Raw genomic sequence first — 23,486 nt, 5'->3', positions numbered from 1 at the left:
TCTGCTCAACACTAGCCAGCTAACCCAAGGCAAGTGACCTGGCTTAAATTTCATCATCTGAAAATGGAGATAAAAGCAGTATCTACCTGATAGGTTTTAAAGACTAAATGGAATATACATCTAAGATGTCTAGAATAGTGTAGGGCTTGTAAGAAGAGCTCAACCAATGCAGTTATTAGGATATGTGCAAGGATAGTGACAGCCAGCAGGAGACCAACACAACCTCTACTTGTTTTTTTTTCTCTAAGCTACACTTACTCTACTCCTATAATTAATTTGCCTTACCCCTAAAGATAGACAATTGTGGATCTCACCAACTGTCAATCTGCACTGGTCACTTTCTGTGCAGACAACATTTTAGGGATGGAAAGATATGCTAAATGTCCATATTTTGAAAGGAACTGATGCACATTAAAAACATCTTACAAATGCCAGAACATTACCCTTACACATTCTGGCACTACACCCATATCAAGCTAGCATCACAGGTCTCTATCCCCTTCAACTGCTAACTCTCCAGTATTCTTACAAAGAAAGGTCTCTACAGATAGAGGCCTGAATTCTGATACTCATGTGACTGCGTCAACAAGTGACACTGAAACAATTTCAATAATGCTGAATAAAGTATAGAAGCGCTTCTAAGCTTGTAGTCAGAGTGCTAATGTGAATCAAGTAAGTTAGAGGCAAGGATTTAGGCTTCTTTAATAACAATGCTTTTCAAAAAATTAACTTCTCTTCCCTATTTATTACAATCCTTCTTCTCTGCTCTTGCCATGCCAAAAGAAAAATATAATTAGCAATATGAGTAATTAGTTGCTTGGTGACCAGATGGTATGGATGAAGGACATCACCTAAGGAGAAGGTGCAAATGGAAACGGCAGGTGTCTAACCAACATGCTTGGGTAATGTCAATGCCACCGAATTACATCATCATGTGAATTCAGCCATCCGCACGCACAGTTTAAAGACAAAAAGAAATAGTAATAGACTTCCCACTGCCACCTCAGAATGCAGAGCTGAATGGGGCCTCTGTGTGATAACCAGCCAACATCCATAGAGCCCCTGCTGTGACACCTATACACACCTATAACAGACACTGTCAGAGCAGGGATTGTGCACCCTAACGATGACAAAAACATGCTGGAAGTGGGATCGGATGTTTTTTGGGCTGAACGGCTGTGCTCCAGGCTCTTGGAAAACAATTGTTACAATATCATTTCCAATGTGCCGCTTCCTCAGGAGCTACAAGAAAAAATAAGCAACCAACATAAATGACAATAATTTGCTTTCCCCGCTGCCCCAATTCCCTTATATATTAAAACATTCATTACTAATCAGTACATGTTAAGGTAGGTAATCTACACAGGTACTGTCAATGTTTTAGCCTGCCTTATTCCCTCTAAGGAAGAACATGGAAATGAATATTTTGAAATTTGCATAAAAGATACAGCCATTCAAATAGATCTACCCAATATCTGACATATTATGCCGGGTCCCGACATCTCCAAATCCTCAGTTTCTATAACAACAGTTTTGTTCCATTTTCACATAAGAAAAACACGTGCCATAGGGAAGATTTTTAGAGATGAGAATGGCTGAAATAATTACAGTGTAATTTATGTTGTGGTTTAATTGACTTCATTGAAAGAAAATGTGGCTAAGGTGTTTTCCGATATATGTTTTGTGTCACAAGCTGGGCATGTAGAAAAGAATAATATTCCAGAATGTTGCAACAATTAAAAGCAGGTAAATTTCAGGTTTAAACAGCTTCTTTAATTGCAGTGAAAGCTGCTTAGGGACACCCTCTGTTTCCCATTCAGTGGGTGCTGGATGGGTGGCTTTCAAACTCAGGCACCCCAGATCATCCCAGGTCAGTGTCTTTCAGCAGTTCATTCAATAGTGTAAAGAAAAATAGAATAAAATTTGTGTTTCTCATACTTATTATATGGAGGCTTTTAAAAAAGAAAAACAACTAAGTGTGACATTTATATAAACTATCCATTAGACATAAGCTTGTACTTATAAAACTTGTATTTAAAAAAATATTCTCTAGTGACATTAAGGCATACAAATTGCACACCAGTAAAATCAGTGAACTAGTATTGGCTGCCAACTGGGAGAAACAATAGCCTTTTAGATTAGGGTTGAGAATTGGCAGTTAGAATGTTCAGGAAATGTACTTTTAACCTTAGGAATTAGAAAGCATCCCAAATTGTCTTCTAATGAAGCGGTTTATTTCTGAGTTCATTTCTAAATATGATATACAATCAGACGTTATGAAAATAAAGGCTGGTGTGTACTGATTGCTCTATAGAACATACCAATAATTAAAGATTATTAATCTACTCAGGATCTTGGACACACCAAAAACAAATACTATTTATCTACATGTTATGCCATTCCTGCACAGATTATGTCATTTTCTGCAATGTAATTCTTTCTTCAAAATATGGCTTGACATATAAAATAAACGTCTTAATAAAGGACCCAAATAGAAACAAATCCATTTTCCATCTTATACTACATATAATGAAAACAATATTTATATTTAAAATGCTTGCAAAAGAATTTTAAAGCTACATTTTCCTGTTTTTTTTTTTCCAAGCATAAAGTAATCTATATAGAAGAAAATAAATTTTTTGGCTAGAGAGTGAAAATTTCTTGATATGGTGCAGTACCAATTTCTTTCTCATTATGATTTAGGACTGTAACATTTTTGCCTTGATTAGACTCCAAAATTAAATAATTTAGAGAGCTGCCATTTAAATGCCAACTTTCTCTGCCTACCACTTCAACTCATTTAGTTACAAATAATCAATCCAATCTTGTTACTAAATTTTTTACCCTTACAAATCTCATCTTTCCCCTCTAAGTGATCAGGCAGAATAAGTCTTTATGCTCTCTTTAATGATCATTTTGTTAATGTTCTTAAATTTTTCATCTACTGACTGGTCAGAATAATAAGTTTATTATGCCTTTCTTAGCACGGTGTTTTTCTTTCAAAGAGAGCTAAAATCTGGGATTGGCATAAAACAAATTATCAACGAAGTACAGATCAGGGAGTTTATCTTAAAACAGGTTTACTTCAGATTTATAGCTGATTCATTGCTTTGCTCCCCATTTTTTTATTACACTGGCAATCATGAAAGGCAAAACTTTGTTACCCAGATTTGTGATTTAATTAAACCTAAAGTGATAAAGCATTAGATTAGATCAGTGTTTGGTTAACTTCTGTAAAAGAGGATGTGATTCATTCTGCAGCTGGCCTGTGCTCTGTTAGCACAACAACCGACAAAAACAAAAATCCATATCCATTTGAAGGTCAGAAGTAAAACTGAACTGTTCAAGTTTGTAAAAGCTTTTAAAAAAGAGTGTGTTAGCTCTCTGGTTCTTTTACATTTCAATTTGCTATTATTTATTTTAAAATATTTTTAAAAATCAACTACCACACATTCCCTAAAACAATACTGCCAGTTTTCAGTTTGCTCTGTAACAATCTGTCACCTCTTAGTTTCCACATTTTCCTACCTCACTTACACTTTAGTAATTGAGCATTGAGCTTTTAGAACATTTTAAGAGAAGCTCTGTGTATAATGTGCACATACGCAATTGTTATTTATGTTCCTTGCTATCTCCCAATGAACGTGGTAATGAAGAATATCATTCTGTTGACATTTGACCTTTTTCCAAGTTAGTATTCTATATCTCCTTTGAAATCTATAATGAAACATCAGAACTTTCCTACTCTGTGCACTGGCCTCTTGAGATGAAACTTCACCCTCTCATGGATGCTCTCTGCAACCCTGCAGAGTCATGTAATTACCAATGATTTCAACTTGTTCTTTGAATTTCATGAAAACCTCAATCCCCGTGGGTGAAAAGCAAATGATTAATTCACAAAGGCATCCAGCTGGCTGTTAACCTAAAATTTAGGTCTCTTCATTTGTTTTCAGCTCATTTGCTATTCCTTACTTCCACAAAGCATAAAGCTTCCCGCTGCTGTGACAGGTGCAACACTAAATTCTGGTTTAAGATTTTACAAACTTGCCACTTAGGCTTCTAGAGGAAATGAAACAAGGGTGAAAACACAGATAACAGGAGGATCTCTTACCTGTTGCTTGTTGTTGGGTGTGTATGGCAGCATGGTAGAAACATGGAACATAATTTCATAATCTTTGTATGTTGTGTACAGAGAATGGGTTCCAGTGGAGTCAGCTACAGTTAAAAAAATATAATGATGAGATGACTATAACAGGAAAAATAATTTATTTAAGAGAAATATCTCAAAAAAAAAAAAAGAAAAAAAGAAATTGATTTAGGATGAAAAGATTCTAGACAAGACAGCTGTTCTTCCTATTTTTTTTTCCTTTTGTACCCGATCCTCTTTGGCAGTCTAGTGAAGCCTATGGATCAGATCCCTTCTCAGAATAATATTTGTAAAAGTATAAAATAAAAAAAGTAAGATTTCAAAAGAAATTATACTGAAGTGCACAGTATCAAATAATTTTAAATATGAATGCACAAGATTTATATAACAAGATTTAGCAGTTGGTCCCAATATCTACTATAATGCTGAAGACATGATGAACACACTCTTGAAATATCTGCAACAACAAATAATATAATATGAAAATATCTGTGCTTTCTATTGGCAATGAAATCACAGGTAAACGAATTACTGTGGTTTACTGCCTATGGCCATAATTAACAGAAATGCTAAATTTCAACTTGGGGTCAGTGAAAATAAAGAAAAAAATATTTCCCATCCAAGTTCACAGACCCCTGAATTCTGTCCACACATCAGGTTAAGAAACATTTTTCTAATACTTCCAATTCAAGCAAGAGACTTGTTCTTAAAAAAAAAAAGACAATAATTTAACAAGACCATTAACACTGGAGAACAAAGGTGATATAGAAATGTCTAACAATTTTTTTAAGACTTAAGCATGTTGTATTCTTACTTTCCTTAACAAAAAAAAAACCTCTACTGCCTTAATCTTAACAAAGTTTCAGAATCAGTGTTCCCACAAATACTGGAAGCTGCAGAAAAAGTTGTTAACTTCCCAACGTAAAGGGAATATGTGTTCAGACTCAAAGGACCCGGACTTAGGGGTTGCAAAAGGAAGAGAAGTACATTCACTGTAAGTAAACTCAACTCTCTATCAACCCATTATTATTATTTTTTTTTTTGAGACAGAGTCTCGCTCTGTTGTCCAGGCTGGAATGCAGTGGCGCGATCTCGGCTCACTGCAGCCTCCATCTCCTGGGTTCAAGTGATTCTCCTGCCTCAGCTTCCTGAGTAGCTGGGACTATAGGCACAGGCCACCATGCCTGGCTAATTTTTGTATTTTTAGTAGAGACGGGGTTTCACCATGTTGGCCAGGATGGTCTCAATCTCCTGACCTTGTGATCCACCCACCGTGGCCTCTCAAAATGCTGGGATTACAGGCGTGAGCCACCATGCCCAGCCTCGACCCTATTTTTTGAGGTCCAAAACACTTGACAGCATTTTAGAGAATGATGCTCTCAGACAAACTCTCTGACATATACCAAAAGGCAACAGTAGTTCTCTCAAAACTTAGTATGCCCAGCATCAGCTGTGGAGCTAAATTAAAAGGCAGATTCCCAGGGCCCACCCCCTAAAATACTCCTCAGTGGGTATGGGGCCTCACAGGGGAATCTATTCTTCACAGACACTCCCAGGTAGCTCTAATGCAGTAACTCCACTGCCGTCAGGTACTGCTCTAAGAATAGACTACAACTATGGCTTGCAGACAGCTTTCTAAAGATATTCCAGAGCTCTAAGTTTCAAGCTTGAGCTTGTTGGAGAATCTAATTTTGACGCTGACATAAAATGTGAAGGCTTAAAATAGTCAAAATAGAACAAAGCAAAGACTACTTTTCAAAAATTGGAAAACTATGTTAACAACATAAATATCCAAGAAAAATATCTTCTAATTATTAATGACCATCACCACAAAAAAACTGCGTATTACTACAACAAAGGATTCAACTGAACTATTTAAGGTCTTGAGGATCAATAACTTATCCATTGTCAAGAACCCTTTCTATAAATACGTATAGAATGAATTAGTACATTTTAAAACTTTAAAGTGAATGTGTCACCACTGACGTGTACTTATACATGCATTTCAAGTCAATTTTAAGCAAAATTAACGAACCAGAAAAAAAAGATTGTCATTGGTATTCATTTATTACATTGTGCTTTGTATGCCTGTCTAGTTCTAAAAGGATTACTGCCAGAGTGGAAAACTGCTGGGGAAGAAAACACTGAAGATCATTTGTTTTTCTACTTCTAGCCCCTTCTCTCTGTCCTCTGCATATCTAATTTCACACAGTGTATGCTATCTGACCAGCTTTTTTCTGAGGTCTTTTAGATTCATAGAGTTTTGCTGATAATTTTCAACAGTTTGGGAATAGTTTCAGAAGTTTCAGAGATGAAACTAGGGCTAAAATAATGAAACTTTTCTTTCCAAGAAGAAAAGAATTCCAAAATCCTGAAATTACTATGCACATCATAGAGATACTAAACTTTACCAGAAAGAATGCAAAAAGAATGTTTTTTATAAAGAAATAATTAACAGAGTAAACAGACAACCTACAGAGTGGGAGAAAATATTTGCAAGCCATACACCCAACAAAAGACTAATATCCAGAATTTCTAAGAAACTTAAAACAAATCAACAAGAAAAAAACAAATACCCCCATTAAAAAGTGGGTAAAGAACACGAATAGACACTTCTCAAAAGAAGACATACACGCAGCCAATAAACATGAAAAAATGCTCAACATCACTAATCACTGGAGAAATGCACATTAAAACCACAATGAGATACCACCTGATATCAGACAGAATGGCTATCATTCAAAAGTCAAAAAATAACAGATGTTGGCAAGGATTTTGAGAAAAGAAAAAATATATATACACTGTTCGTGGGAATGTAAATTAATACAGCCACTATGGAAAACAGTGTGGAGATTTCTCAAAGAACTAACAATAGAACTACCATTCGACCCAGCAGTCTCACTACTGGGTATCTACTCAAAGGGATTTTATCAAATGGCACCTGCACTAATTTGTTTACTGCAGCACTGTTCACAACAGCAAAGGCATGGAATCAACCTACGTGTCTATCAATGGGAGAATGGATAAAGGAAAGCTGGTACATATACATGATGGAATAGTACGCAACCATAAAGAAGCACATCATCATCTCCCCGGTAACAACATAGATACAGCTGGAGGCCACTGTCCTAAGTGAATTAATGCAGAAACAGAAAGTCAAATACTGCATGTTTTCACTTACAAGCAGGAACTAAATAACGGGTACACATGAACATAAAGATGAAAACAACAGACATTGGGGAGTCCAAAAGTGGGGAGGAAGGTTGAGAGGAGGGGTTGGAAAACCCTACTCCACCTCAAAATCTCCACCTACTGGGTACTATGCTCACTATTTGGGTAACAGATTCACTAGAAGCCCAAATCCCAGCATTGTGCAGTATACCCCTGTAACGAACCTGTAAATGTCCTCCTGAATCTGTAGTGTTTTTTAAAACAAGACTGTTTACTATATTACTAAGGAATAAAGCATACAATGTTCTTATTATAATATTTTCAGTGACCATGAAACCCTGAAACTATGGAAGTTTTAAGAGAATGACAATCAGGAAAATGAAAAAAAATGATGCTTTTTTATCTGGTCGAAGAGCATATTGAGCAACTCTAAAGGGACAATGTGCTTGTAGAAGAAGGATGAAAGAATGATGCTACTTCTTGTTTGTATAGAACTTTAAAACTTAATAAGTAAATTCAGGCATTATATAGGTCACCTTGACAATCACATGATCTGCCTCCAAATCTTTCTTTACAAAAAGTCTTATATCTCTTCTGAGATCCTGAACCTCAACTGCATTTGTAACACTGCTGAAAAATGGAGGAGATAGCAGTCACTAACATTGCAGCAAATTAATGAAGGCAGGGTTTTGAAGGAAAGCTTTTACAGAGGGCTTCTAAGTCTCCTGTTTACTGACTTGACAAACAAACCTCAGTCAGGAAATAATTTCCCTAAATAACCCACATATGCAGCTAAAAATAAGGATGGTCTCCAGCTTTCAAGTAACAAACTGCTTGGTGGGAAGTTTATTGTATTTATTGTAGTGTGAGGGAATGGTAGTTATCTAGGTTATATCATCTGAATAAAGAAACAAAAAAGAAGAAAATCCCCTACTAAAATTTCTTCATTGCAGAATTGTTCCAGCCTGTGACATATTTATTTGTAGCTTGCTTGTTTGCTACAAATCCTTATTTCTGAAATGCAGAGATGGTCTCTGTACAAATAACTGGGAAAAAGAAGAAATGTTTCAAGAGTTCATTACTTCTTCCTTCCCTGAGCCTCGTCCTCCTTTACAAAAATACTAAGAAATGAATATGATGATAATGCATGAAGTAGAGCTATTTCATGAACTGGTTTGAGTACTGTTAGTTCAAGGACTTAAGAGGGAGGAAGACATAGGGTAAAGGTCAGTCTTGGGGCTTTGCTGTGTTTCAGTCCACATTTATACTTTCTCTGAACACTTCATTAACCACACTACTGGGATCTGCTCTACTTCCCTAATGCTTGCTAGCTATCTAACCATGGGCATGTTACTTAATCTAAAGAAGCCAATTCTGTAAAGTGGGGATAATTGGTATCTAGCAGGTTTGTAGGAATTAAATGAGACGGCATATATATCAAAAGTATCTGGGACTTCTGCTTCCAGCCATAACAAAGTGCTTGATACAGCACTCACCATGCCATTGTGAATAACTAGAAAAAATGATATAATACCTCAAACAACTATTTGCAGACACTGGACAATAGGCAGCCTTGGGTAGTGATCCTTGAGAAAAAAGAATGCAGAAGATAAGCCCTATGACCCCTGGGCTTTCTACCTTGAGGTACTTGTGGGACAGTGACACAGAGCAGGGTACTGAAGGGGGAAGCCAAGACAGACTAGAGTTCAGGAAGTCTGTGGTGGCTGATATTTGCTAGGCAGAATACCAAAGAGAAAGAAATATCAGATGAAAGGTTCAGAAATCTGAATAGTGGTCCCTTTGAGTCTTGAGTTGGATAGTAAGCGACATATGCATAAATTCCAAAAGTCAAGCAAAGACAAAATATTTGGGAAAGAACAACTACCAACGAATTATAAGCCAAATAATTTCACAGTTCGCACTGGGTTGGGAGATATTAGAGTTCTGAGCAGCCACAGTAGACACTTGAATATTCAAGTACTGAGGTGCAAGAAAAGTCATGCCTTAGTAGTAGGGTTAAGTGAGCCAGAGTAAAAGCTACTCTAGGTATGCTTTACCGAAGCTTAAAATAAGACTCATAAAAATCAAGCTGTTCTGCAACTTCACTGCCTGCCAAAACAAAACAACACTTAGAGAAGATAACAAAAATATGACACTGAACAATGAAACATTTATAACATCCATTATCTTATCAAAAACAACCAGACATGTGAGGAAGTAAAATATAACCCAAAGCAGAGGAACCCCATTAAAAAAAGAAACCGAAAATCAGAGAGGCAATGAAATTAGCAGATGAACATTTTGAAACAACTATTATAAATGTGTTTAGGGATCTGAAGGACAGTGTGAACCTAATGAGGTGAGAATAGAAGACATTTAAAAAGATTATCAAATGCAACATTTGGCCCTGAAATACAGTATCTTAAATGGAAATTTCATTGGATGGGATTAACAATGAATTAAGACACCATGGAAGAAAAGAAAAACACAAGGAGCTTTAAGATATATTAATAGAAATTATCCAAACTGAAGCACAGAAGGAAAAAAAAGGTTGGGGGAAAAAAAAAAGAACCAGGGTCTCACTAACCTGTGGTACACTAGTGAGTGACATAACATACGTGTAATTGGAGTCTCAGAGAGATGGGAGGTAAGACAGAAAAAATAAAGAAATAATAGCAAATAGTATTTTGATTTGATAAAAACTACAAATCCATAGATTCAAGTGACATCTACAGTGGGAATGATCTTTGAACATTTGTTCTGAAAAGCACTTTTTCAGAAAAAGAATTATCTTCAAAGTTTCTTGACGCAAAATAAAGTTAGATTAAGTATGGTGAGATTACATCACAGCACATAGAACGAAGTCTTATCTCTAGTAGTGTCATGCCCAGTAGCAGGCAGCTGAGGTGTATAGAGGCTGGCTGTTGCCTATTTTGGTGGTCTGTTATTATTTAATGCAGGTTTGAATGGCATGATGAATGGACTCTAGTTTTTGCCCCTATTCATAAGCTTGGAGTAAAAGAGATGATTTTGCATACTGTCTTCTTTGGGGCTTCAGAGTAGGAATACTTTCCTACTTTTTGTTCATTTTAGGAAATGTGTCATTTTAAAAGGACAGAAAAGGACACTTTTCTGTGAATCCTTCTCAGAAAATATGCCCTGAAAAAGGTCAGACATGCCTCATAAAGTTGAACTACTTAAAGGAGAGTAGTTCAGTGAAAAAGAATCTTTCCCTGTTGAATGTATTATATAATTCCAAAACTACAACTACAGTAAGAGGTTGTTGGCTAATCCAGGCTCATCCCCCTCTAGCCTTTACAGTTGTTGGGGTAATTGGGCAAACTGTGCACAAGGTGCTTATTTTGTGTATTCCACTGCCTTACTACTTCCACTGCCTGACTTACAGTCATGTTGCTTAACGATACCCTAGCTATACATTTCTCACATCACCCTTCATCACAGATAACACACAATCTTATCAACTGCCAATCTGACCATTCATTTATAGTATCACTGAGCTTATTACACATTCTCTTCCCAGATCCTTTCAATAATTCTTTGTGGTAGTCATAATTTATACAGCACAACAAATGGGGGCAACATGAATGAACTGTACAGGGTGAGTATCAGAATACCTGGATAAAAAGAGTTTAAGGGCATATTGAAATTTAACATCTTTATGCAGTTGCAAGCAGAGTATAGAATGTTAAAATAATATTTAAGCAGCTAGGCTATTTATGGGTTTTAATAGTCTCTCTTGCATGTCGTTTCCAAGTTGGCAACAGCAAAACCATGGCAACAGGAAATTCTTCCCTGCAGTGGAGTTTATGAATGCTTTTCTGTTTTCATGACTCAACTCCTTATTTAATTTCCTGTACAGAAAATCAGAGAGATTACTATAGACTGCAATACAGATGTGCTAATCCAAAGACCCTGTCAAAGAAAAACAGGTCACAGGTGTCTATGGATGAATTTAAAGATAAAATTTAAAACTGTTTTCACACAGACACATAGCAAAAGTCAAAACACGCTTTGGTTAGTCCCAGCTAACCAAAATAGGCATTTGAGAATGTTAACTATTTTACTGACAACTTGGGGACTGGGCATGGACAACCTTTTAGGTTCATGCACCACAGTTAAACAGACTGTTTCATTATCATGCTTTTAATCAACACATTTTATGAGCTAAACTAATACCAAAGCTAAAAAGTCTATTTTCTCAGAGATTAAGTAGACTGTGAATAATAATAAAACAAACAAAATCCTAGATATAAAACAATACAAAGAAACAAAACAAAGGCTGACTACATATATAAACATGAAGACTATGAAATGAATTAATGGAAGTCAAAAATTCCAGTCTTACACTCAGATGGTTGTAAGTTTCCGGAGTTTTTAATCACTCTAACATTAGGCTAAATGTAATGACATTTACACAATGCTATCCAGGAGCAATTCTGCATGATCTGTGTCACTGCCCCACTTCATCCACACACCTCTGACAACATTATTTTTTTAGAGTCTAATTCTAGCTACTTTGGTTATGATCTTCAACTGTTCTGGTGCTACATCCTCCCTCTCTGGCTTTCTCTCCCCCATCACCAGCAGTTTTCTGCAATAAATGGCAATGTTGTTTTACGGATAATTTAGCAGATGCACAATAGCACAACAGGAGGAAAATAAGCCTAGTAGGAGGGTGTAAGTATTTCTTACTTTTGGTATCAAGCTGTGCTCGATACTTCTCAAATCCTTTGAGCCGAACTCGCTCTCCCAATAGTTGGAGGAATTCTTCAAAGGCTGGGCCAGCTGACTCATTGTTGTACATCTCTTCTTCAGTGCTCTGTCCAGCTTTGCAGTACATGATGCCTACTTTCTGCTGGTAGTTCAGCTGTGAAGGCAGGTAATACAATGCATAAAAATATAGGCAGATCCACTCTGTCCCACTCAAATGCTAAAAGGTCCTATAGGGCACATGCCCAGAAAATAGCTAACATCTTTCTTCTCTTGAAATCCTTCTGTGTTTTCCATCTTTGATCCAAAAATAAAGTAGAGCAAGTATCTATAAACTCCATGAATTGAGAAAAGGCCAATAAATGAAAATTTCCTGTATGTAAAGATCATGCATCATTAGAACAGACCTGTTGGTACTATAGGAAATTTCTGTTAATCAATTACAAAGTACAAAATGAGGTTATTTAAAAAAATCCTGATAACTAAAGGCAATTCTTTTTTTATGGTGTCCCCCCTTTTAAAAGGGAGGCCTTTACAAATTTAAAAGCAGAGGTCTACTTTATAAAACATATTTTAAAATAAACTGTTTTGCACTAAAAGGTCCACTAATATTTTTGCAGTATTTTTTTGTAAAATTAGAAAAGACTTATCTCCCAATACCCTTTTCCCAATATATTAAATTATAAACCTTGCTTATGTCTTTGTTACAGCACTACTACCATCAATGCTGCACTTAGAGCAACTTCTCTTTCAAATAGTTTTCTAAAGATGAGTGTCTGCAGAGAAACTTTAAAAGAGGCCTCATAATGGCAAATCAGTTCACGGCAAGTATTTCTTCCTCAAATGCAGTTAAAATGAAGGATTAAGAGATTTACATATAACATTAATCAAAACATTTATTCATCATTGAAAAGTCCTGTCATTTTGCAAACAAATTCTAAGGTGTTACTGATCATTTAACAAGCAATGAGTTTTCAACATAAAAATGTATACTTTGGGCTGGGCACAGTGGCTAATGCCTGTAATCTCAGCATTTTGGGAAGCTGAGTGGGGCAGATCACTTGAACCTAGGAGTTCAAGACAAGCCTGGGCAACATGACAAAATCTTGTCTCTACAAAATACACAAAAAATAACCAGGTGTGGTGGTGCACACTTGTAGTCCCAGCTACTCGGGAGGCTGAGATGACAGGATCATTTGAGTCTGGGAGATTGATGCTGCAGTGAGTCATGACTGTGCCACATACTCCAGGATGGACAACAGAGCAAAACTGTCTCCAAAAAAAAAAAAAATTGGACTTTGAATTCTCCAATGACATTGGGACAATTCTTATCACTTTATCCTATTTCCAGAGTGTCATTACAACCACCACATCAGTAAGGTTTTATCTAATAAAAGGGGGAAGAGAAGAGGTGAAATTTTAATAGCTAACATTTATTGAATATCTACCATATGCCAAGCACTATGTGCACTGTTTAACATACATTAAATTCTTACTCTCACAATAGCCCACAAGGCAAATATTACCCCTGTTTGACAGATGAGCAAAGAGATCACAGAATGGAAGAGAGAGGAACTAGTACAGTAGGGAGAGACAGAAGATCACGAACTGTCAGTTCTGTGACTCAGCTCCACTAACTATCACCAGGACTCAACCAGCTTTGTCTTGCTCTATTTCTACCACTGCAACATATGTCTACAACTTCTTATTTGCAATTCTGAAGTTTAAAGGTAGAAACCAAATTTAGGCAACACATTTGGCAGCAAAACTTGATATGGGGCTGACACTAGTACTTTTAATTTATTCATCTTTGTGTGAATATTCATATTTCCCCTGCATAACTGATTGTGGGGTACTTCCCCAGATCTCACTGGGAATATGACTATATGGGTCATACATTTTATTATCCCTCTAAAATCTGAAAATTCCTGAATTCTAAAACACAGCCAGCCCTGCCACTTTATATTAAGGGACTATGAACCTGAACTACCATTTTCAGCTTTCCAAACCAAATGGTTCACATCGTGATAACAAAAAATGTCACAGGGGAGAAAACAAATGAACAAACAAACAAAACCTTTGCTTGCTTTGTCTCCCTACCCTGCACCTTGCTTAGCTGAGAAGAAAGCTCAACAGCCTTTGCATTGTGCATAGACAGGAGAGTTCCTGGAGTTCCATAATCCTATCGACCTGACTCTATTTTACCTGCACTGGTGGGAGGAAGGTAAGGTTCCAAGTCTGAAACTTGTAAATAACTGGATGTACGAAAACTGGATTATATATATATATTTTTTTGAGACGGAGTTTCGCTTCGCTCTTGTTGACCAGGTGGGACTGCAATGGCGCGATCTTGGCTCACTGCAACGTCCGCCTCAAGTTCAAGAGATTCTCCCTCCTCAGCCTCCCAAGCAGCTGGGATTACAGGCATGCACCACCAGCCCTGGCTAATTTTTGTATTTTTAGTAGAGACGGGGTTTCACCATGTTGGTCAGGCTGGTCTCGAACTCCTGACCTCAAGTGATCCACCTGCCTCGGCCTCCCAAAGTGCTGGGATTAAAGGCATGAGCCACTGTGCCTGGCCTGGAATATTTTTAAAATAGCACACAACCTGACCTACCACTACCTTGATTATGAACAGGAACACATTTGGGACTTAGTTCATTTTTGTATAGCACACATAAGAAAAAAAAAATCAGGGTAAAACTTGCTGCACACTACTGACATTTAACCCCTTTCTCAGCTGGCCTGCTGAGAAATGGCTGAACGTGGCTAACGCTTAGAGGGAAACGCTCCCACAGGTAAAGGTTTCATCTTGGCTTTAGAATTGAGCTAAGTACCCTATTAGGTCTCAACAAATAAAAAGGGAGAGACAGTCTCGATGTCTATTACAAAAGAAGTCCTTAATACAGCCAGATTCCAGGGCTGAACATTACCTGCCTCTCTGCCTCCAGGGAGAACAAAAAGATCAAGCAATCTGTAGACAGGAAGGGGCTTTAAGTTACATGTTGTCTGGCTATGCCTCCCAGAACAGCCTTTGCTTGCAACAGTGTAAAATAAAAGTCACCCTGACTAATGGAAAGCATTACAGTGACACTGAATTTATGGGTGTCTACTTAAAACTTCTTAGATAGAGGCCTAAGATTTCATTGTGCCACACTCAAAAGGATTCTTTTATTAAAAAAAAAGTTACCTGCAGAAAGAAGATAAGAAAACTTCCCCCAAAGTAGTGGACAAGTAGAATTCAAGGACAGGACAATGTGCCTCCTTTGATTGAATTATATACCCTAGTGAGCTCCACCTGCTGACAGAACAAACTGGTTTTGCCAGTTGTGAAAGGAATGATCCTTTAAGAGGATTAGGAAATTCCTAAGAATGTCGAATTTCCTCTGGTGTGAAACCATGCCAAATGTCACTTGCTGTATCCTCAAAGGTGACAATATGACTGTATCTTGATTTCTACTCCAATTAGATCAAAGGTAGGTAGCATTCTCTGAACTCAGGCTCCTACAGTCCTTAGCAGCCATGCTCCCAGACAGAATGAGATGTTGACAAGGAGAAGTTAAGTAAATGTAATCAGGAACTTTCTAAGAGAAGGAGCAAATGTACATGGAGTTGTAAAGCCATGATGCGAGGATTTTGGATTGTTTTGAGGTTATATAAAACAGCATTGATTGTCTGAGAAACACACAAACATACCTACCTGGACTTATGGATCTACATATACAATACTTTAAGGTAATGATCAAAATAAAGTTACGATGACGCCAGAAGCCCTCCTGGGAACAGGCTAGGTTATCCACAGTTGAGCATTTTGCTTTGGATAACCTCTGGGTCATTTAGCAATGGTGCTATAATTCATGTCTGCGGATCAGCTGTTCATATGGAGCACTGAGGGAAATGTTGGGCACTCAATAAATGTTTGTACACACAAAAGTGATGGTGGTCAGTCTAATAGGACAAAGGTTATATTTGAGATGAAGGTCTTGAATCTCAACAAAGTAAAGGGGTCTTTCAACACCTACTAAAAGTGATGTGAGCTTCCACAGCTGGGAACCAACAGTACATACATTTGCTCTTCCTCTCATAAAGTAGGCATTTTAACAGAGTTAAAAACAGACACTGCAATCTGACTTAAACAGCCATAACTTCCTGGAAAGATGGACGATAAAGTCACAGTCTTGTATCAGAAGAAAGAGATGTGAATAACCAAGTTCTCAGAGTCTTCTTCAGAAGTTTTGCATTTTACCCCATCTTCCCTGGTATCATGGCCAGAAGGTGGCCACTGGGATAGCACAAACCATGAGAACAACCCAATTCTTACATTCTTATGAAACCTCTACTATTGCCTAACTAAATTTAGAAATTTAAAATAGTCACTATGAGGTATTTCATTGTGCAACAGTTCTTGAAGTGTGGACAGTGAACTCTTGAGCATCTCTGAGAACCTTCTTGTGGGGAGTGATGGATCATGACATCAAAACTATCTTCAAAACACTATTAAGATTCAATCTGTTCCATGGACATATGCACTCATGGTGAGTCAAACTGCTGGCACTCTAGCATGAATCAAGCAGTGGCTCCAAACTATACCAGCACTACTTGTATTCTTTTTCTCTGCTATACACTTACCCCTTCCCCAAATAAAAATGCAATTAAGAATTTCCTTGATGAAGCAGTAAAATATTAACTTGTATTAAATCTAGAAACTTGAGCACGTGCTTTTTAATATTCCATGTGATGAAATGGAGCGCACGTATAAAGCATCTGTTGCCTACTGAAGTGCTTTATGATACATTTCTCAAGGAAAAGCATTCGTTCAACTGAGTTGCAAGATGAACTTTGAGTCTTTTTCATAGAAGACTGGTAGGCAGAGTCATTTCTCCTCAAACCCACCTACTTCCTAATCCCTAGATCCTGTGAATATGTAATGTTAATGGTAAAGGGGAGCTCAGATTACAGATGGACTAAAGATTGCTAATTAACAGATGGGGAGAGTAGCCTTTATTATCCAGATGGGTCCAATGACTGAAAGATCCTTAAAAGTAGAAGAGGAAGACAAGATGTTCATCAGAAAAAGACAACGGAGACAAAAGAGAAAAGACAATGGAGGCAGGGTCAGAGGGATGCAACACTGCTGGCTTTGGAGATGGAGGAAGGGTCATGAGCCAAGGCACATGGGCAGCCACAGAAGTTGAAAAGGTCAAACAGATTACCCGTAGAGTCCCTGGAAAGGACACAGCCCTGTCAACACCATGATTTTAGCCCAGTGACACCAATATTGAATTTCTAACTTACAGAACTGTAAAATAACAAATCTATGTTGTTTTAAGGCACTGATTTAGGAATAATTTGTTATAGCAGCAATAAAAGCCTAACTAAAATCACTATTTTCATATGAAAGAACAAACAAGAGACGAACTATAGTTATGCAGGCTTGTGTATTTGGGAGACATTGTCTTGAAACTATAAACGGGAGCCTGTTACTTCAGGAAAAACAACGGACAATATTTTCTGACAATAATAGAATTTAAGCTCTAAAGCAAAACTTAAATTTTTGGAAACTTATTCCTATCACCATGAGCTTGAGAGCTTCCCAACACTTAACTCTTTTTCTAATAAGATCAATGGAATATTTTCATTATTGTAAACTAAGCAAACACTAACAAAATCTTCCTAAGAGAACCAACTTTTCCAAATGACTGCTGCATGAAATTACAAAATCATGCATGAGTAAAAGATTCATTCAAGGCCAGGCATGGTGGTTCATGCCCATAATCCTAGCATTTTGGGAGGCCAAGGTGGGAGGATCACTTGAGGCCAGGACTTCAAGACCAGCCAGGGCAACACCTGTCTCTGTACAATTAAGAAAAACTTAGGTGGGTATGGTGGCATGTGCTTGTAGTCCCAGGACTTGGAAGCTAAGGTGGGAGGATGGCTTAAGTCCAAGAGGTCAAGGCTATAGTGAGCCATGATTGCATGATTGTGCCACTGCACTCCAGCCTGGGCAATAGAGTGCAACCCTGTCTCAAAAAAAAAAAAAAAAAAAAAGAAAAGAAAAAAAAGATTTCATTCAAAGTGCATGAAAGTCAAGGAATTTTTAATTTAACAGAATACACTCATGATTTTAGATTCCACATTGCTATTAACCTTTAAGAAACTACCATTTGTTGGCCAGGCACGGTGGCTCACGCCTGTAATCCCAGCACTTTGGGAGACTGAGGTGGGCAGATCACAAGGTCAGGAGTTTGAGACCAGCCTGATCAACATGGTGAAACTCCATCTCTACTAAAAATACAAAAATTAGCTGGGCATGGTGGTGAGCGCCTGTAATCCCAGCTACTCAGGAGGCCAAGGCATGAGAATCACTTGAACCCGGGAGGTGGAGGTTGCAGTGAGCCGAGATCGCGCCACTGCACTGCAGCCTGGGTGACAGAGTGAGACTCCATTTCAAAAAAAGAAGAAAAATAAAAAAACAAAAAACGAAAAAACAAACAAAAAAAACCACACACACACACACACACACACACACACACACACACACACACACACAAAACTACCATTTGTTAAGTTTTGGTGTTATATCAAAGGAAAATATCCACAATTATCTAAAAGGGCCATATGAAAATCCTTCTTTTTCCAAGTACATAAACTCTGTGAGGCCAGATTTTCTTCACCTACTCCAACCAAAACAACATATTGCAACAGACTGACAGCAGATGCACATATGTGAGTCCAACTGCCTTCTATTAAGCCAGACATTAAAGAGGTCTGCAAAAACAATACTTTCTTTGCAGTAGTTTTTCATTTTAGAAAACTTTTTTCACAAACATGTTACTTAAATAAACATGTAATTAACATGTAAAAATAACATTTTAAAATTTGTTTTGATTGTAATGTGATAAACACACAAAAAAGTCTCATGAACAAATGCTCTTTAGGATCTTTAACTTTTAAAAGGGTGAAGGGACTCTGAGACGTAAACATCTGAGAACTGTATTGTTAATGCTTTCTTTTGGCTTTCTCTAATGACTAAAAAAATCATCTAACTTTTCCTATTTTGATAACCTTTCTTCTGAAAATCAACATTTTTTTCCCTTTGGCTGCTTTTAAGATTTTCTCTTTATCACTGGTTTGAAACAATTTGATTATGATGTGTGTTGGTGCCATTTTCTGCATGTTTCTTATTCTCAGGGCTCACTGAGTTTCTTGGGTCTGCTTGCATCATATGTGGAAAATCTAGAACTATTATTTCCTCAACTACTTAGGTTCCTAACTCCTCTGGGGTCTCCAATTATATGAATAGTAGGTCAGGTGAAGTTGTCTCACAGCACATTGATGTTGGGTTTTTTTTTTTCTTTTTTTGCAATTGTTTCTATTGCTATGTCATCAAATTCACTAATTCTTTCTTCCACAATGTCTAATCTGCTGTTAATTCTATCCAGTATATTTTTCAACTCAGATATTGTAGCTTTCATATCTATAAATATAAAATTTTCTTTTTGCAGATTTGTACTTAATATGTTCAATCTTTCCTCCTGCTACCTGAACATTAGAAAGACATCAAAGTCATTTTTGTGGTTGTAATTGTTTATTTTATCCCCTCCCCTACTACAGGTCATATGCTCCTGCCTTGTAGTTTTTAATTAAATGATTGTTTGTCAGACGTTATGAATACTACCTTGTTGGGTGCTGGATATTGCTGTATTCCTATAAAGTATTCTTGACTTTGTTCTGGATTCATAGTTATATTACTTGGCAAAAGTTTGAGCCTTTTAGTTCTTGCTTTTAAACTCTTGGTTGCAAGAGAGCAGTGTTTAGTCTAAGGATAATTCTGCCCCACTATTGAGGCAAAATCTTTCTGAGGCTCTACTCAATGCCATGTCAATTATGAAGTTTTCCAGTCTGGTTTGTAGGAGTTGAAACTATTCGCACTAGAAGTAGACTGTTTATGGCTCTCTCCTCCCTGATAGTGCTCTGCGAATTCTAGCCTCCCTGGACTCACGTCTCAATCTCAATCAGGGAGGCCTCTGGCCTTCAGCTGGGTACCCTTTGCCTGTACTATAGCCTGGAAACTCTCTTCAGGCAGAAAGCTGGTGCAATCTTAGGGTTCACCTCATTTGTTTCCCACCTCCCAGGCAATCAATGTCCTTCAATGCCCGATGTTCAACATTATAAAAACCACTGTTTCACTGTTTTGTCTAGTTTTTAAGTTGTTTCAGGTGGAAGGTTAAATGCAGTCCCTCTTACTAAATCTTAGCAAGATGCAGAAATTTGCCTTCAGTTTTTAAATCAACTTTATTGATGTATGATTTCTGAAGGGTAAATGGAAGGTGTATAATTTAATAACTTCTGACAAACCCCCAACACAATCAAAATACAGAACATTTCCATTACCCCAATAGCTCCTGGTTCCTCTTTGAAGTCCATTCCTGCATCATCTAACTGCTTCAGGCAACCACTGTCCTAATTTTCTTTTTTCTTTCCTTTTTTTTTTTTCACTATAAATTAGTTTTGCCTACATTTTAAAGAATTTTTTTTGGTGTAAAATTCATTGTGAGGGTTACTCTTTCGGCACTTTAGAAATGTCTTCTGGCTTCTACTTTATTTATTTATTTATTTTTAGATGGAGTCTCGCTCTGTCACCCAGGCTGGATGGAGTGCAGTGGCTCAATCTTGGCTCACTGTAAGCTCCGCCTCCGGGTACACGCCATTCTCCTGCCTCAGCCTCCCGAGTAGCTGGTACTACAGGCACCCGCCACCATGTCCGGCTAATTTTTTTGTGTTTTTAGTAGAGATGGGGTTTCACCGTGTTAGCCAGGATGGTCTCGATCTCCTGACCCTGTGATCAGCTCGCCTCAGCCTCCCAAAGCGCTGGGATTACAGGCGTGAGCCACCGTGCCCGGCCTCTACTTTTTCTTTAGGCTTTACAGTCCAGCAAATGTTCAACAGTCTTGTTGTTCTTTAAAGGTATTTTTCCATCTGGCTATTTTAAAGATTTTCTCTTTTCTTTTATTTTCAGCAATTTTACTATAAGCCTACATTTGATTTTTTCTTTTATATTATCTTGCTTAGGGTGGACAGAGCTCCTTGTTTCTATCTTAATGCATGCCTTTCATCAGTTCTGGAAATCCCTACCAGCATTTCCTCAAACACTGCTTTTATTCCCAAATAATGCACAAATATCTCTTCTTCTGAAAATCCAATCATATATATATTTTGCTGTTACCCACATGCCTTTCAGACATTTTCTGTATTTTTCTATGTTTTCTTATCTCCATTCTTTAGTTAAAATTTTTCTGGTAATCCATCTTCATCAATTCTCTCTCTTCTACTGTGTCCAATATGTTCTTAAATGTAGCTACTTCTAAATGAATCTAACTTTAGGGGATTTTTAGTTTTAGAGTTTCAATATAGGCTGGGTGTAGTGGCTCACGCCTGTAATCCCAGCACTTTGGAAGGCCAAGGCAGGTGAATCACTTGAGGTCAGGAGTTCAAGATCAGCCTGGCCAACACAGTGAAACCCCGTTTCTACTAAAAATACAAAAATTAGCCGGGCATGGGGGCACATGCTTGTAATCCCAGCTACTTGGGAGGCTGAGGCACAAGAATCACTTAAACTCAGGAGGCGGAGCTTGCAGTGAGCCGAGATCATACCACTGCACTCCAGCCTGGGCAACAGGGTGAGACTCTGTCCCAAAGGAAAAAAACCAAAAAAACAAAAACAAATTTCAATACAATTGTTTTACAGATCTGAGTTCTCCAGTAAGCCTTGAATTCAATTTGTAACCTCCAAAGCACTATATAAAAGTTCTGATTTGATCTGATGACTGAAAGCTCTGATCTGTCTCCTAACTTTTTATCTGCTGTTTTATGCTAGATGTAAAAGCCTCAAGATTCTTAACCTATCAGCAAATGTCTAAGGGAAAAAGCACTGTAAGATATTGTTAATCTTGATAGACAACAATTTCTCAATTTTTTTTTTCTTTCTAGATCAAGCACTTAGTGCCACATCTAAGAATTCTTAACCAAGCTCAAGGTCCCAACGATTTTCTCCTATGTTTTCCTCAAAAAAATTTAATACTTGTAGATTTCAACCTATGATCCTTTTGAATTAATTTTAATTTTTGATGCTTAAAAGTCAAGGTTTAGGCTGGGGGCCTGATGGCTCACACCTGTAATCCCAGCACTTTGGGAGGCTGAGGCAGGCATATCACTTGAGATCAGGAGTTTGAGACCAGCTTGACCAACATGGTGAAACCCCATCTCTACTAAAAATACAGAAATTAGCCGGGTGTGGTGGTATGCACCTGTAATTCCAGCTACTCGGGAGACTGAGGCTAGAGAATCGCTTGCATCTGGGAGGCAGAGGCTGCAGTGAGCCAAGATCACGCCACTGCACTCCAGCCTGGGCAATAGAGCAAGACCCAGTCTCAAAACAAAACAAAACAAAACAAAACAAAACAAAACCCTAAAAAAAGTCAAGGTTCATTATTTTGTTTATGAATGTCCAGTTGTCCCAACACTGTTGCAAAAGCCTATCCTTTCTCTACTGAACTGCTTTTACACCTATGCCAAAAATGAGCTAGATATATTTGTGTGGGGCTATTTCTGGTTTCTCTATTCTGTTCCACCGATCCATTTGTCTATCCTTCCAGCAGTGCCACACAGTCTTGACTACTGGAGCTACATAACATGTCTCAAATTCAGATAGAATAATTTCTCCCACATTAATTCCTCTTTCTCAGATTGTTTTAGGTATTCTAGTTCCTTTGTTTTTTCATGTAAACTTTAGAATAATCTTGTCTATAACTACAAAAAAACCTTGCTGGAATTTTGATAAAAATTAAGAAGTTAAACTTTGTATCAATTTGGAGAAAACTGACATGATTAACGTATGTTGACTCTCTCCATTTGTAAATATAGTATGCCTCTCCATTTATTTAGCTCTTTGGTTTCTTTAGAGACAGGACTTAATCCGTCACCCAGGCTAGAGTGTAGTAGGATGATCACAGCTTCTGGCAGCCTTGAAATCCTGGGCTCAAGCGATCCTCCTGTCTCAGCTCAGCATCCTGAGTAGCTGGAGCTACAAATGCACACCACCATGCCTGGTTAAGTTTTAAAAAAATTTTTATAGAAACAGGATCTCACTATGTTGCCCAGGCTGGTCTTGAACTACTGGGTTTAAGCAATCCTCCTTCCTTGGCCTCTCAAAACACGAGGATTACAGAAGTGAGCCATCATGCCCAGAATTAGGGTTTAGATTCTTTCATCAGGGTTTTGTAGTTACCAAAATACAAGTCCTATTCACGTTTGGTTAGGATGCATGCCCAAGCTTTTATGTTTTTAGATGGCATCTCACTGTGTTGCCTGGGCTTGTCTTGAACTACTAGGTTCAAATAATCTTTATTATTATTATTATTATTATTATTATTATTAT

General features: G+C 37.6%; 1 protein-coding gene across 14 annotated transcripts in view; it reads right to left on the bottom strand.

The window, feature by feature from the left end:
• Nucleotides 1-23,486, bottom strand: part of SIPA1L1 (signal induced proliferation associated 1 like 1) — a 420,357-nt gene that overhangs the window by 77,011 nt on the left and 319,860 nt on the right. For all 14 annotated transcript variants that reach the window (XM_017882761.1, XM_017882759.1, XM_017882760.1 and 11 more), the window contains 3 exons: nucleotides 12,032-12,206; nucleotides 4,112-4,215; nucleotides 1,085-1,242 (listed from right to left, as the gene is read on the bottom strand). In XM_017882761.1, coding sequence (XP_017738250.1) covers nucleotides 1,085-1,242; nucleotides 4,112-4,215; nucleotides 12,032-12,206 — 437 coding nt within the window. The remainder of the gene's footprint in view (nucleotides 1-1,084; nucleotides 1,243-4,111; nucleotides 4,216-12,031; nucleotides 12,207-23,486) is intronic.

This window comes from Rhinopithecus bieti, unplaced genomic scaffold (genome assembly GCF_001698545.2).
Source record: "Rhinopithecus bieti isolate Rb0 unplaced genomic scaffold, ASM169854v2 scaffold_13259, whole genome shotgun sequence".
Classification (NCBI taxonomy): Eukaryota; Metazoa; Chordata; class Mammalia; order Primates; family Cercopithecidae; genus Rhinopithecus; species Rhinopithecus bieti.
The sequence above is the reverse complement of the archived record's forward strand: the minus strand, read 5'-3'. Positions and strand labels throughout refer to the sequence as shown.